This window comes from Pleurodeles waltl, chromosome 4_2 (assembly GCF_031143425.1).
Source record: "Pleurodeles waltl isolate 20211129_DDA chromosome 4_2, aPleWal1.hap1.20221129, whole genome shotgun sequence".
In the NCBI taxonomy this organism is placed as follows: domain Eukaryota; kingdom Metazoa; phylum Chordata; class Amphibia; order Caudata; family Salamandridae; genus Pleurodeles; species Pleurodeles waltl.
The window spans coordinates 559,454,651-559,470,994 of NC_090443.1; the positions used below are offsets into that span (position 1 = coordinate 559,454,651).

General features: G+C 41.7%; 1 protein-coding gene across 1 annotated transcript in view; it reads right to left on the reverse strand.

Annotated features, from left to right (window-relative positions):
- LOC138293099 (complement factor H-like) overlaps positions 1-16,344 on the reverse strand; it is a 639,206-nt gene that overhangs the window by 571,301 nt on the left and 51,561 nt on the right. Inside the window, exon 2 of the mRNA XM_069232111.1 lies at positions 9,638-9,817. Within this exon, the coding sequence (XP_069088212.1) occupies positions 9,638-9,817 (180 nt within the window). The remainder of the gene's footprint in view (positions 1-9,637; positions 9,818-16,344) is intronic.

The following is a 16,344-nucleotide window of genomic DNA, read 5'->3' on the forward strand; positions in this document are numbered from 1 at the left end:
CCACAGGAGCAGCACCAATAAAGACCCATTATTAGTGGTTAGAAATTCAGCTGCCTATCTTTGCATACCAATGTATGTACTTGTACCGTGCAAACAGTTAGGTGAGGGGACTTTCTTGATGACTAGCAAGCAAAACATAGAATGGCACACTTAACAGAAACAAATAGTGACTACTGAATTGCAAAGAAGTATGCAATTTCCATGGGCAGGGATTTCCTCAATTTGTGAGTCAGTAATGAATACCTGCATCCTCCCTCTAGGTGTATCTGTACCTTGAGGGGAGTAGGGTCAGAAAAAGAAGTTGGTTTTCAGGCCATAATGAAGCCTTTGAAACATGTTGAATGGCCCTATTTATTTACGATATGTTTCCATAGCACTACTCCATCAATTTGTATTGAGTGCTTTATTCATCGCTCAAATGTTTTTTTAATGCCCTCATTTACCACAATCTGACTCAAGGGGGGGCCCAGAAAACTCAGGCATCCTCCAACCACTCTTTGCCTCTCTCCTTCGGGAGGCTCCTGTCCGGAAAACAGAGCTGAGTCACTGATCATGTGCTGCATGAGATCCACAAAGTGTACTTAGGATCAGAAGCAGTGTAATCATCAGACAATCAAGGCCCCAGGAGGGAAAACTAATAAAGCAAACTTGCCAACTAGTCTCTTAAAGGAGCCCAAAGTTCCTGCTCCTTCCTCCCCTTCTTCATGTCCAAAGTAGAATTATAAATTAGCACCTCCAACCACTCCTGCAATGTCGGGGACCCATTTTCTACAAATGTTGTCATCTAGCCAGCAAGATCATATAAAAGATCAGCTTCATCTTTCTCCTCTTAAATATTAACTGAGTTTTCTCCTGGAAAACCCCAAAGACAACCAGGGAGGGGCCGACTTGACAACTGATCGAGAATATCTCCCTTATTACCTTTGTTTACAAGAGTGTGCTTGTACAATGAGTGCAACAGCTGTTCTGAGGACACAGGAGATGATGTTGACTTGTGCTTAGCCTCTACCACAGCAATATATTAGGACACCATCCTACCTCCCATTCTAATGAAATCCAGCTAACTGTACTGACAGCCTGAGATGGGAGTAGATGCTGCAAGGCCTATTGGCAACTCCACATCAGCTGATACTTGGGCAACCCCATAAGTACTTGCATGAGAAATGAACAGAGACATCAACATAAACTATACTTCTTACTGTGAAGGACATCTGTGATAACTGCCAAGGACATAAATTCAAACAATAAAAAACAAACACAAGCATAGGGGTATGATTTGTGTTCTATGTCACTGACTACTCACAGCTAATATGCAGACCTGACTACATTAAAGATGCAGCACAGGGCTCTAAATATTGAACAACAGCTGTACCAGTTCCAGAATAATTTGCAATGATCTTTAAGTCAATTCACACTTGACTGTAGTATACCAAGGAATACACTGCTTACTGTGTGATTCCAAATATGCACAATGATCCTGCAAGGAATTCAAACTGAAGTTTGTGTGAAAAACCCACCCACTGTGCTTTTTTACTGTACATGAGGCTGAAAACACTTCCCACTACTGCAGAGCAGTGTTACCAGACAACAGGGAGGGCACTGCCCAGATAAGGGTTTTCATCTATCTGAGACAACACACAAATCTCCCACTAGATTGCCCCTGCAGTTCTTGTTTTTCATAGTGTTTCCAAATGTTCCAATGTGAATGATTCCAAAATGTCAGACCTAAAATGAACAAGAGCAGACATTTCAGGGTTCAACACATGCCTGGACTCCATTAAGAGACAAATAATGGCAACAGAGACTAGTGTATGGGCACGAACAAGACCTTTGGAAAATAAAAGAGAAACTCTTAAATTTGGAAGACCTGAATCATTGAAACAATATCTGGGTCTATAGAATAGTTGAAAAATCATCTGAAAGTGAGATGATGATAGGATTGATGAAAAGTTTTCTTCCAGCAGTCCTATAGATATAATTTGAGCTGTCACTCAAAGTTCAAAGACCACATAGGGTCAGTTCTCATGCCTCATCCACAAAGACAGCACACCTCATCACTAAGTGCTTTCTGAGGCGTCCAAATGCAATTAAAAAAAAGAAGATCTTTTCCCTACAATGGACAAGTGATATATATCTCAGCGAACTACTCTGTGGACACCAAATCATTTGAAATAAATATCTGGCACTGAGTCCACAACCTTGGAGCAGAGAAATCAAACATGGCCTTTGGAACCTACAATGATGACTGGGAATGTGGAAGGAAAGACAACAGAATTTAAGTCCTCAGATTACATCGGAATTCTTTTTGGACTATCTATATTCTGAGTTGATCGGTGTATTCTCTCCATATAGAACAGGATCATTGGATGCTGTGCGCAGAACTCAAGATAAATGTAATATTCAATGCAGTGCTGATGTGGACCATGTTAGGTCAGGCAGGAGAAAATCCAGCAAAGAAGACCTTGGCAAAACCATTGACATGCTGCACAAAGACTGCAATACCAGATCATATTTGAAGAGTGCTCACCAACTACGTAAGATTGTTGATCAATGACTAAGTTGAGTGATTTTGAGTGACTGTTGTACTTATATTGACAGAACCATTACATTACTGATTTGCACTATAGCTGGAATTAAGTATTTGTTTTTACCACTAAGTTCTTTGCATAATCTGGTTAACTGTCACAAACAAAACTAGTTTACAAGCCGAAGTATCTTGCAGTTCAATACACACACAATATATAGAAGGTGTGTCCTGACCAAGGCGAGCATATGGACAATCTAGAGCAGCCAGAGGGCACAATTATAAGGTAAACCTGTATAAAAAAAATAAATAAAAAAACTTTGTCTGAGAGCTTGATTGAGATCAATATAGGATTATATCTTACTTCCCCGTTGGCAATCTCTTGGTCTCTCCAGTTCAATATCATACATTCTAATAGAATTACCCTGACCATGCCACACACAAATTCAAAACCACTGACTATTCTATCACGTAATGTCAAGGGCACAGACAAATAAGTTAAGGAAGGAAAAAAAACTCTAAATTACCTATGGACCAAACATACAGACATTGCTTTACTTCGTGAAACTCCCATATTGAACAAGGAATCATCCTACATGAAATGTAACTGGGTGGGCATTGTAATACGCAGCTGATGCACCATATCAGAGACAGGATATGCGCATGTAAACACCATATCATCAAAAAGCATGTAGTGTAGCTAAACTCATTAGAAAACTTTGCCACATAGGGTAGTTGAAACGTAAACAGAGCCCCAATTTTGCCAGATCTTGCCAAAGCTTAAGATTTTCGACAGTTCCTATATGTAGGCTCAATCTATGCTCCTAAACACACCAAATGAGACTTCCTCTCCAAACTTCTTTGAGTCTTGACTGATGTTGATTGCAATAGCATAGTTGTAAATGAGTCCAACAGACAGACTAAACAGCAATCACAGAGCTGTTTATGCTAGTGTTTGTACAGACTATGGTCTCATGCAGATGTGACGATTACTGCACACACATGACAATAAATATACCACCCTCTCAAACCGCCATGACACTGAATCCCAAATTGACCTCCTTTTTGCACACAAGTCAGTAATCCCTATAATCATCAACTGTAGGATACAGCCAGGAGTGATAGCAGATCATGCTCTTATTCAATTAGAGTTAGATTTGAATTATGTGGTACACCAACTCCATTGCACTCTGGTGCATGCAAACTCTAAACATAAAGACATCCCCCATTGAAAAGGGGAAGCTCTGTTCCAGTCTTACTACAGCAAGAACATGAACGGCCAAATGTCAGCTTAAAGCATTTGAGCAGAGGCTAGCGCCACATGGAGGAGTCTGCCGACAAGTGTCTTTGCCATAAGACATGAGGAAGTTTGTTGCTTAACAGCATTGCTGGAACAATCGGTACACTCCCTCACAAAGCAGTAGCACTGTAGACCGTTCTAAGCCTTACAGAAGAAGTCAGAAGTGGTGAAAATGGCATTGAATACTTCTTTCACATTTAAAGCCCAGACAACCTAGTTAAATTAAAATAGTACCACTATAAGAGAGGGGGAAAAGCGGGAGTACTACTAGCCTATCAACTGAGACAGAGAATCTCATGTGTCCATACCAATAATCTGGTTCACATGTCCATTCATCCACCTGAGATTGCAGACTCATTTGTCCTTTTTTATGAAAAACTATACAGTCCTAAAACTGAAAACATGTAAGAATTGAAGGAGAAATGTTTTAGACCGTTTAAGTTCACATCACAGTCTCTCAAAGGTACAACACTCTTGGATAGTGAGATAACATTGGCAGAAATCCAAGATGCTACTAGAGACTTAGCTACTAGTAGATCACCAGGAGAGGATGTGTACCTGGGAGAATGTTTCAAGAGAGGGAAGTAGAAAAACACCTAATCGTTGTATACTGCACATAAGGAGGTGAACGACAAGTGATCATTAGGATGTATTAATTATAAAAATCTATCATCTCTCTCATCTCTAAAGAAGGTACGGATCTCCTTGATTGCTTGATTGTGGCAGATATCAGCCAAAACTATCACCTTTGCTAAAGCTCCTGTACTTTAAGAGACTGCAAGACTTCCTCCTATCAGACTCAACAGAGCAGGATTACTTCCTGGCGATGGATATTGGATAGGGAAGGCATAACAACAATTGGAGCTGAATGACAAATGCATTAAGTTGTTTGAACATACTCACTGTGAAACTAAAAATGTTGCATGTTTAACGGTCTGTCTTTATAGACTACCACATGTAGGACAGATTCATTAGAACAGTCAGATATACAATTAGTGAAAAAAACAATGTCAGCCCATTGGAAAATAGCTTTATTGATACAGAGGATGATATCTAATAGTAGACAATCCACTAACTGAATGTCAACAGGTATGCAGATGATTTAGCAAGGAGACTGAATTTACAAAAGGGACGTTGGACCTTCTACATTAAAAGTATTGATCAAGGAATGCATTAGGAATTAGATTGTGGCATGCTTATGCATGAATCACAAGTCAATAACAAAGTTTATATGGCACTCCAGGACCGCTGTTCCCATGAAGAGCAGGGTGGATCCTGAATTACATAAAACGGGCTTCTTCTACAGTGGCAAGGTGGGGGGTGAACAAAAAACTGGAATACAGTCCCAGCTATTGCCTGTGGCTGAGATGAATTCATGCATTCCATCCATCACCTTGTTATTGCTGTAGTTGATTCCACCCCTCCCCCCAAGTGCAATGGGTATGCCTAGACATGGATCCCCTGCTCACTGTGCCATAGTAATGAAGCTACACCCTACAGATGTGCCTCAAGTAGGTATAAAATTGGTCTGGGGCTGAATGTGGTCCCTTCTGGATGGGGCCTCACCTGGCAGTTTGAGACGGACTGCTCCCATAAGGAACACAGTTGGTAATGATTTGTTTAAGGTGGGCCATTGTCTAGAGTGCCATAGAGTGTGACAAATGACGAATTGTAATGTGGCAAGAGCGATTGCCAGTGGCTGAGATTAATTTAAGCATTCCATCCATCACCTTGTTGTTGCAATAACATAAATTAATCATATTTGTCCTGGCTGCGTACATAATTAGCTACAACAAATCAAATTATAGGGCAGTATTAAAACGTATAATGAATGTGCCTCATTCACATTAGGCTTCTGCTTAGTTATTAGATGGAAAGTGTATTTATTGGCTGATGTTTTACAGTTGATTGGGGGAATGATAGGAGTGAATTCAACTATAAAGATGCAATCTTTTCTATACTAAGTCAATCAAACTCTATATTTTAAAAAAATGCAAACATTGTAAATTTCCAAAACTGGGATATTTATTTACCCTTTTGAATTCAGTAAATGTCGAATAAAATAATTTGCCAGACTGGAAATAATTTCTAATTTACTAGGCAATTTTCCAGTTTCTGTATCAGGCCATGCAGTTACACTGGTAGGTTAGCAGACCAGCCAATGTATGTGTTGTTCCAAATGCAGTTAACCAATTCAAACCATAAATTTGAAGATTTATTGTGGAGTAGCCTTCAATCCTAAGGATGCTTTCCAATTTTCTGAGGGAAGCAAGGCTTTTGTGAAAGGACTGTGTAGTATTCACAGTGACAGAATAATGGTGATGGTGCAGGGCCAGTGTGTGCAGTCTTCAATGTCATGTGGGCCTGGCAACTTAATCCTCTTGCCAGGCCCAAACCTTCCTTTTTAATACATGTTATCCCTAACATAGACCATGGACAGCGTCAAGGGCAGGGAGTGGTGTATTTAAAAGGCTGGACATATACTTTTTAGCTTTACATGTCCTGGTATTGAAAAACTCCTAAAGTGGTTTATCACTACTGCAAGGCCTATCTCTCTCATAGGTTAACATTGGGATTAGTGTATTATATTTTATAACTGAAAATTCCAATTGGGAAAGAGGTGGGACCCCCAAGTTGGGTGTCTCTCGAATCACAATTTAAAATCACAACTTATGGTGAAGTCTGATTTTAAATTGTAATTCTGAAAATGCCATTTTTAGAAACTTGGCATTTCCTTACTTTAAGTCATCTAGGGCCAGATGTATCAAAAAAACAAATTGCATTTCTTAAATAGCGAATTTTAAGAAATCGCTATTTAAGAAATGCAAAATGGTATGTATGATTTTTGCGATTCGGTAATAGCGATTTCTTAAAATTCGCAAATGATATTACCGAATCGCAAATAGAGAATCCAACTCCATTTGCACCTATGGGCCTGCTTTGAATGGTTTTGCATTTCCTAAAGTGCGAAGTCCAGTTAAAAATTCGCAATTTAGGAAATGCAAATCCCAGGGTGCTGGGGGCCTAAGGCCCCCTCTGCTGCACCCCAAAGATATTTTTACGGACATGTGAAGCACACACATGCCTTAGGGGCATGTGTGCGCTACATGTCAATTTTAAAAATGCATTTAAAATGCATTTTTAAAAATTGCACATGGTTACCACCAAACTTTTGTTGGTGGTAATTGCATTTCCTAAATGCCCAATTCGCATTTAGGAAATGCTTGATACATGTGCTTAAGAAATCGCAAATAAGGATTCCTTATTTGCGATTTCCTATTTAGAGAATCGCAATTTGCGATTCTCTAAATGTGGTCGCAATTTTAAGGAATCGCTATTTTAGCGGTTCCTTAGAATTGCACTGCGAATGCCTTTCATACATTCTGAAAGGCATTTTTGCATTCACAAACGGCCGAATTTTGCGATTCGCACCGTTTGCGAATGCAAAATCGCTTGATACATCTGGCCCCTAGTGCTTCTTCTGGTCACTGAATACATGGCTGGCTGGGTGGGTGAAAGCTGGGCTCTTGTGCATTCCGTCCGGACATCCATACACAAAGGGAGCTTAGATGTGAGTGATGGACCATCAACATCCTGGTGGCCCATCCTGGGCAGTATAGGAGGGAGATGTGGACACCTACATCTGAATGAGTTGTGTCCTGAGCCCTCGCAAAGGGCTGCATAGCCCCATGTAGTGTGTCTGGAGACAGGGAAGGAATGGCAGGGACTTTGCACACTTCAAAGGCCACTGCTTAAAGTCTCTCCCACTTCAAAGGCATTACTGGTGTAAGAAATGGACTTCTGACCTGACGACATTCTGCCAGGAAGAAAGACTGCTGTGTTGCTGAAGGGACTGTCACTCTGTCGGACTTTAATGGACTCCTGCTCTGCTGTGCCGGCCTTGCTAATTGCTGCCTTCCTAGCCTAGAAGTGAGAACAACTGGACCTGCATCTTCTCCTCCCCATTATGAAAGCGACTCCAAGGGTTTGCTGGCTTGCCTCCTGTTTTGAAGTCTCAGGGGCATCAAAAACTTGACTCAACCTTAATACAGTCCTGGGCCCCGGGAAGTGGGTTCTTAGGCAATCTACAAAAAAACATGCATTGCTCTCTTTACGCCAGTTGGAACCAATGCATCACCTTTGATGTATCGCTGCTTCAGGAGACATCACATCCCTGGGCATGAGGGTCGATGACGGTGCATTGGCTACATCTAAGGGGTTCAGCAGTGATGCATCCTCGATTACGTGGTTCAGAACCCACGCAGCACCTACATGACCAGGATCGACAATGAAGCATCAACTTGGCTGCTTTTCACATCCTCCCTTGATGCCGACGCAACCCTGAACCAAGGTACTGATTTCAGCAGGTCCACGATGGTCCCTGCATAAGACCCGTGCTTTACCCAGTCTACATTGTCCAGACAGCCCCAGTTGGCACTATGGGGGTTATTCTAACTTTGGAGGAGGTGTTAATCCGTCCCAAAAGTGACGGAAAAGTGACGGATTTACCACCAGCCGTATTACGAGTCCATTATATCCTATGGAACTCGTAATACGGCTGGTGGTATATCCGTCACTTTACCGTCACTTTTGGGACGGATTAACACTCCTCCAAAGTTAGAATAACCCCCTATATGTTTCTAAGTACTATATTTGCAGATATTCTTTAAAAATAAAAATTTCAACTCCTGCTTATTGTTTTTTTGTCATTTTGGTCTTGTTTTGCTCTGTAAATTAAGTCCAGATTTTCTATACTGGTTTGGAGCCTTTTTGAGTGGCATTTTCACTGTTTTACTGTTTTTAGTGTTGCATAAATACTTAACACATTGCGTCCTAAGTTTAAGTCTGCCTGCTCTGTGCCAAGCTACCAGAGGGTGAGCAAAGGTTAATTTATGGTGTGTAACTTACTTACCCTGACTAGGATTGTGGGGCCTGATGTAGCAAAGTAAAGTTTTGCGAGTTGCAAATTGCGAGTCATACCGACTCGCAATTTGCAACTCGCAAAATTTTATGCAGAAAGGTGTCTCAGACACCTTCTGCGACTCACTATGGGGTCGCAAAGACCCACCTCATGAATATTAATGAGGTGGGTCGCATTTTGCGACCCCATAGCGAGTCCATGCACTCACAGGGATGGTGGCCTGCTGGAGGCAGCAGACCTCCATGTCTGTGACTGCTTTTTTAATAAAGCAGTTTTTTTTTTCTTTTTGCAGCCCGTTTTCCTTAAAGAAAAACGAGTTGCAAAAAGAAAAACTTCTGAAACCATTTGGTTTCGGTTTCTTTCAGAGTAGGCAGTGGTTCATAGGACCACTGCCTGCTCTGAAAAAACATTTGTTTCGGCATTCACAAAGGGGAAAGGGTCCAATGGGGACCCCTTCCCTTTTGCGAATGAGTTACCACCCACTTCAAGTGGGTGGTAACTGCGAGTTGGTTTGCGACCGCATTCGCGGTCACAAAGCAACTCAGCATGGCGATGCGGTCGCAAATAGGAAGGGAACACCCCTTCCTATTTGCGAGTTGCATCCCTAAATTGCGAGTCGGTACCGACTCGCAATTTGGGGATGAGCATCGCGTTAGGCTGTTTGCATGGCGCAAACTGCGTTTTTCGCAGTTTGCGACATGCAAACAGCTACCTACATCTGGCCCGTGGTTCCTTCTTGGACAGGGTGCATACCTCTGTCAACCTGAAACCCAATTTCTAACAATAATGCTGCAGCAATGTTTATTGGAAAGGAAATTGGCACTACCAGTGGTGACATGTTTCATAAAAATTAGGCAACACCAATACTTAGTTTGTTTTTGTATATACATACCTCTACATCCAGCGCCACCCTTTTTTGTCCATACTCCGTCATTACACATGTATAGGATTCGTCCCATTTTTATGTATCCTGGTTGGCAGGAATATTGTACAGTGTCTCCGTGTTGGTACTCATTTTTCAAGGGGCCTACAGCTTCTTCCTTGGCTCTATTTTCAGGTTTTCCACAAGGGGCTGAAAAAAACACACAGACACCTTAGAGAAAGAGCAACAAGTGTATGTCCTTCAAACAAACATTATTGTGTATGATATGTTGTTTCACTTTAAGGTAAGCGTTATTTCCCTAACTAAATATAAACAAGGTGCTCAGTGTGAGGAATCCACCTCAGGCCATGAAGGTCTGCAAAGGTGGCATAGCTAACAAGATGCTCCTGCAAACTAGGTATGCCTCTCCATTTTCTCCCTGGCACCCAGATGCCCACTCAATTAATCGTCTCACAGGTGCATGGCAAACTTAATGCTTTTGACAGTACTAACTATGGCATGCACCATGCCTACCACCCCTACCTCATGCAATCAACATCTGAAATGTTTACTCTTAAGTGTGGTGCACTTCAAAACATAGGAAAGAAATACATTAGTTCAATATTTCACTCAATATAATTAGTTTCTTTATTGCTGTAATTTGGAGGGCTGACCTAGTAGTGACAGCAATTCCTGCCAACTATAAAGTAGTCCATGTAGATAGTCTCAATAACATGGGCTGAGGGATAGCAATTGTAATTGGCTCTTCATAAATCATTGCTTATACCCATGATTTGAAATGTTTTTCCCCTCAACTATTACTCATCTAGTTGGCACTCTTACTTATATATTCAATTTATACCACTCTTAACCATCCCCTTCTGACTACCAGCACTATTCTTGATGAATCTGTGCCATTCATCTCATCTTTTGCTGTGCGCCACTCTATGTTCACCATGTTACAGTTCAAGGCCAAATGCACAGAGCTTAGTGTCTTTTGAACCTGGGGTTCACTCACAATAGATATTTAAATAATATGCCCACTTTACTTTTGCTTTGGTCTAATCATTACAGAGTCCCTTTTATTATAAACTGGAGCTCCTTCTCTTTCTCTACTCAGCAGCCACCCACCATATACAGACATTAGTCCAAAAGCAATAGCAAGGAAACTGAACAAAAGCCTGCTCCCACCTGGCAAGGGCATGTTTAAATCTCCCGCCAAGTAGGTGCAGACTTCACTATCCTGCTAGCACTCCTGCAAGCAGGGAAGGCTTGTTTTGTCCTGCCTGATGGGAGATTTGAAAAAATGCTCGTGCCAGGTGGAAGCAAACGTACGTTTTTATGTCTGCAGTAGTGTGGGCAGGAAAACGACTGTGTTCCATGTGTGGGCTCCACAGGACAGAGTAACTGAGCAGGCCCTGAGGGATGGGATTCCCAGGGGATTTTTAGGCTCAGGGAGAAGGGGTCAGCATGGCACCCCTCCTGTTTCATTATACATTTTGACCCCAGGCTATTGAGTCACTGGGGCCTTTAGAAGATCAGGAAGGAGGGTCTGTGTGGCCATCTCGATTGTAATTAGAATTATAGCCCTGGGCCACAGGGTGCCCAGTTCCTTTTTAGGCTTGGAAATGGGGGGTGTGGCCCCCTTCCCCTTTCACTATACAATTCAGCCCTGGCTGATGGGGTCCCTTGGGGCTTTCTAGGCTCAGGGAGGGGGCTGCGTGGTCTCCCTCCCCTTTTTAATACATTCGATTCCCGGGGATGGGGTCTCTGAAGCCTTATAATGCCCCGGGGAGGGGCTTTTTGCCTCCTTCAAACATTTTCAGCCTTTGCCCCAGGCCATGTAGTCCCTGGGGAAACAGTGAAGTTCAGGGAGGGGGCCAGGCGTCCTCCTCCCCACTTACAATACGCGTTCCCTCCCCACCAGGCCAAGGCCCACCCCAAGTTGTTTTTTTTCTCAGATTTGTGGATCCTCAGCAAATTCACGGCAACATTTTTTTAATGTTTTTGTTTTTGCACCCCACCAGCCCTGGGGTGTCAGGGTGTCCCTACCATGCCCCTTATGTTTTATTTGTACTTATTTTTTAGGACTCGAAACTGAGTCCCAAGTCCCATTATGGCTGTCATCACTTCCTGACTGATGTGGTGGCTGCCAATCAGATCTCAGCTTGAGATCTGTCAGATCTGCATTCCTACATATACAATTTTTTTTAGCATTAACTGCTAGAAAACCACTATACAGATTTAAACTAAATCACAAAAAACACTCTTTCTGAACCAAGATATAGGCTTTATGCCTAAATGAATGTAAATCCATTCAGGGATTTGGGCTGCTAATGTGTTCCTATGGAGAAAAAAAAAATTGTGTAAATTTGTTTTGGGACTTTTTGTGTGTGAACTAGTCAAACAGTAGCACGTTTTTCAAAAACATGTTTAGAAATTCCGCAAATGCCACCTAAGTTAGAGACAACTCAAAAAGTCTTCTCCTATAAAAACACAATCCTAACTATAACTATCCAGTGGTGACCACCACTGGATAATAAAATAATAACAATGATGGGTTGCTGCCACTTTATAAACCTGTGTGATGAAGATGGAAGTCTGTGTAAAACATGTTTTGGTCCAATCCTCAAATTTTATTGGCTGAAAAACAGCCATTGATAAAAAGAATGGGAGGTTATTCTTATGTGATTTTCTCGCAGCAGTTGTTGGTCTCATGGGGTATTTATTTGTTTCCAATAGCTGCTTTAATACACCTGATTGAACAGAAGCTGACTTTGGAAACTTGACATACTTAGCTTAATCCTTGAAAGACTGAAAGGTGAAATCACTCCTCATGTTCTACTAAACTGTCAGAGTGCATTATTAAAAAAAAAAACTAATATATATTACACCGACCTAATGTATACATATATCACCCGTCACTGGTCTAAATGAGTTATCAAACGGTTGTTTGCAAGTTGCATCTATATAGATAATCATCCAACTTTTCTAAAAGGGGCCATAGGATGAATGATAGGTGTGAAAACTTCAGTAGACATAATGAAACAAAGGAACAGTCTTGAATACATACTTTAATACATAAACAACCTAGACAATGACCTTGATAAATTCCTTTTCTGGACATTGTTAAAGCATTACCTTATTTCTTGAGATCTGAGGAAAGGAATAGCTGTGTTGGTAATATTTTTTGAAAATATTAAATTAAGAAATTAAAAAAAGAAAGCGAATTTGGAGGACCTCCTATTTAGGAGCACCAATGGGATATCTGATTTTCAATAAGATATATGTCATATCTGCAGAGTAAAACATGGTAAGCGTCTTCCATTTACTTATTTAGTTAAGAGAAGACCATACAAAAAGTCACCGCTGGCACACCTGGGTAGCAGATGAGCAACTGACGGCTGTCATAATCAACATTTCTAACTAGAAACTAAGAACTAGAACTTAGAACTAAGGGTAGCCTCGCTCTAGTTCGTAACATTCTAATCAAGATACTACATGGGTTTCCCCTTTAAAACATAGAAACATAAATACATAACTATAAATAATCTTAGCATAAGTAAATAAGTATGCATATTAGCTCATATTTATCTATACAAAACTTAAAATACACAGGGACATGGAGATAAAAGAAAATACTTAGAAATGTTGGCTTATGATATTATCATATTGAATAACAGACAGACAACATTATTAATCAAACCCTATATCGTAAAGGTAGTTTCTTAGTTCAGTTACTGCTTCTCATACCTTTACTTACATTCTCTGGTTCCCTTTTCTTAACATTCATCCATTCTGGCACAGCTTTCATCCACTCACTTTACTTTTACACATAACCAATCTTCCACCATTGACCACCTTTAATCTTTACAATGTTACCTTTTACACCTATCACCTTTATAGATGAACCAAATTTAGATTTCACGTTCCTCACATATGCTGTTTTTTTTTACATGTATAGTATTACCTACCTCCATTTTGAAAATCCTAACTTTGTTTTTGTCATCAATATATTCATTTTGTTTGTCTTGTGCTTCAACACGTTTTCTCACACTCTCATCCTTCCATTTTCCATGCTTGACCCATTGGTTCATCCATACTGGACAGAAACAGGACATACCTCTACATCCACATAATAGTTTAAAAGGCGAAACCCCAGTGGATGAATGTGGAGTAGTGCGATAAAACCACATTGCCTTAGCTGCATTGGCTAAAACACACTTGTTTGCTACAGCAAACTAGTTACATTCTCCCAACACCTTGTTCATTCTCTCAACCAATCCATTGGGCTCTTTAGGTGTTTTACACCACTAGTCTTTAAAAAACATTCCACCTCACTAAACACAAGTTGTGTTCCATTGTCAGATACCAATATGGCAGGGAAACCTTCTTTCAAAAATATATCTTTAGAAGCTCTACCACCTGGATCAGGTGCAGCTGAGAGGTGTGGCAGCCACATAGCAAAGCAGAGCTGAGCAGTGGAGCAATGAAGCAGCATTCAAAGAGTTGCTCCACATTACACCATGCCAAGCTTTCCTGTGCCCAGGAGCCCCACGGGACAGGAGTTTTGCTGACTTTGTTGAACTGCCTACCACTTCCCAGCACAGCTACAGCCATTGAACAACTTCGAACGCATGACACCTGGCATGCCATACATCTCAGCCTGTAGAATTGAGTGATTGTCTGGTATGCTGTTACGCCTGGGGCTCGTACTCTAACGGGGAAGCTGCACAAAAAAAAATGCACAATCTCTGGCCTGCCTTGCGCCCTTCGTCCTGGGTGTTTCACAGAGCCATGGAGCTGGCACCTTCTTAATTGACACCAGCAGGCACGTTACACCAAGAAGAAATCTGTGCACACTCACAGTATACATGCAGCGGTTGGGCTCGTCGTGCATGGGAGGAGGCTGGCTTCCCCCTGAGGGTAAAGCCAGAAGACCGCAGAGGTGGCCCAGCAAGGTCCCTGGTGCAGCTTGTGTTCAGCTGCATGCTCCCCCGCACCTGCACTCCCTCTTGGCTCATTTCTACCTGAAAATTCAACACTGCGATTAAAGCAATGGTTCTTCAGGCAACAGCAAGGCAGCAGTCCGTCACAGAAAGCAGTCAGGTGAGTCCTTTGGGCAGCCAGGCAGTTCTTCTTGGAAGGATGCAGGTTCTGGTTCAGGTTATCTTCTCCAGGAAGTGTCTCAGTTGGTAGTGGCAGAGGCCCTGTTTAAACACCCAAATGTGCCTTTGAAGGGGGGGAGACTTCAAAGAGTGGCTTAGAAGTGCACAAGGTCCCCTTCCAGTTCAATCCTGTCTGCCAGGGGCCCAGTAGGGGGTGTGGCAGTCCTTTGTGTGAGGGTAGGCTACTGTCCTTTGTCATGGAAGGGTCAAGCCCTCCACCCTCCCAGCCCAGGAAGACCCATTCAAAATGCAGATGTATGCAAGTGAGGCTGAGTATCCTGTGTTTGGGGTGTGTGTGAGTGAATGCACAAGGGAGCTGTCAACTGAACCTAGCCAGATGTGGATTGTAAGGCACAGAAGGATTTAAGTGCAGAGAAATGCTCACTTTCTAAAAGTGGCATTTCTAAAATAGTAATATTAAATCCAACTTCACCAGTCAGCAGGATTTTTTATCACCATTCTAGCCATACTAAATATGACCTTCCTACTCCTTTCAGATCAGCAGCTACCACACAAACAGTATGTGAGGGTAGCCCCAATGTTAGCCTATGAAAGGAGCAGGCCTCACAGCAGTGTAAAAACGAATCTAGGAGTTTTACACTACCAGGACCTGTAAACTATACAGGTACATGTACTGCCTTTTGCTTACACAGCACCCTACCCTATGGATTACCTAGAGCATACCTTAGGAGTGACTTATATGTAGAAAAAGAGGGGTTTTAGGCTTGGCAAGTACTTTTAAATGCCAAATTGGCACTGAAACTGTACACACAGGCCTTGCAATGGCAGGCCTTTGAACATTGTTAAGGAGCTACTTAAGTGGGTGGCACTATCAGTGCTGCAGGCCCACTTGTAGCATTTAGTCTACAGGCCCTGGGCACAAAGAGTGTATTTTACTATGGATTTATAAGTAAATTAAATAATCCAATTGGGTATGAGCCAATGTTATCATGTTTAAAGGGAGAGAGCATATGCACTTTAGCACTGGGTAGCAGTGGTAAAGTGTGCAGAGTCTTAAAACCAGCAAAAACAGTATCTACAAAGTGGAGGGAGGCAAGCAACAAGTTAGGGGGTGATCACCCTAAGGCTGTCAGGTCTAACACCCATTGACAACAATTTTTGCTTTATCACCTTGTCACTACAGTGACATATATTCTGGTCTAAAACTAAATGATTTGCACAGTTTTCAAACTGACACTCCACAACCAGTCTTCTGAGTGCAGTAACTATGTACCTACATCCTCTCTAGGAATCCGAATCCTTTTAGAAAATGTGTGATGGAGTATAACCAAACTTGGTTGCACATCAAACCTGATTTTAAGTTTTTACATGGTTTCTTGATATTTATCCAACTCATCGTTTCCTCCTTCAACAACTATTTCGGGTAAGTGCTTCATTGTAGCTCTGACTTCAAAACCTAACAAATGAAGAAGTAGAAATTTCCTCATTGCTGAACTGAACCGAAGAGCACCAATTGCTCATAAGTATGTCTCAAAAGAATCAAGCCATTGCTTCCATCTTATTAGAAGGTCATCTAGTGATTCCAAGAAAGGTGGTGGTGGAGTTACT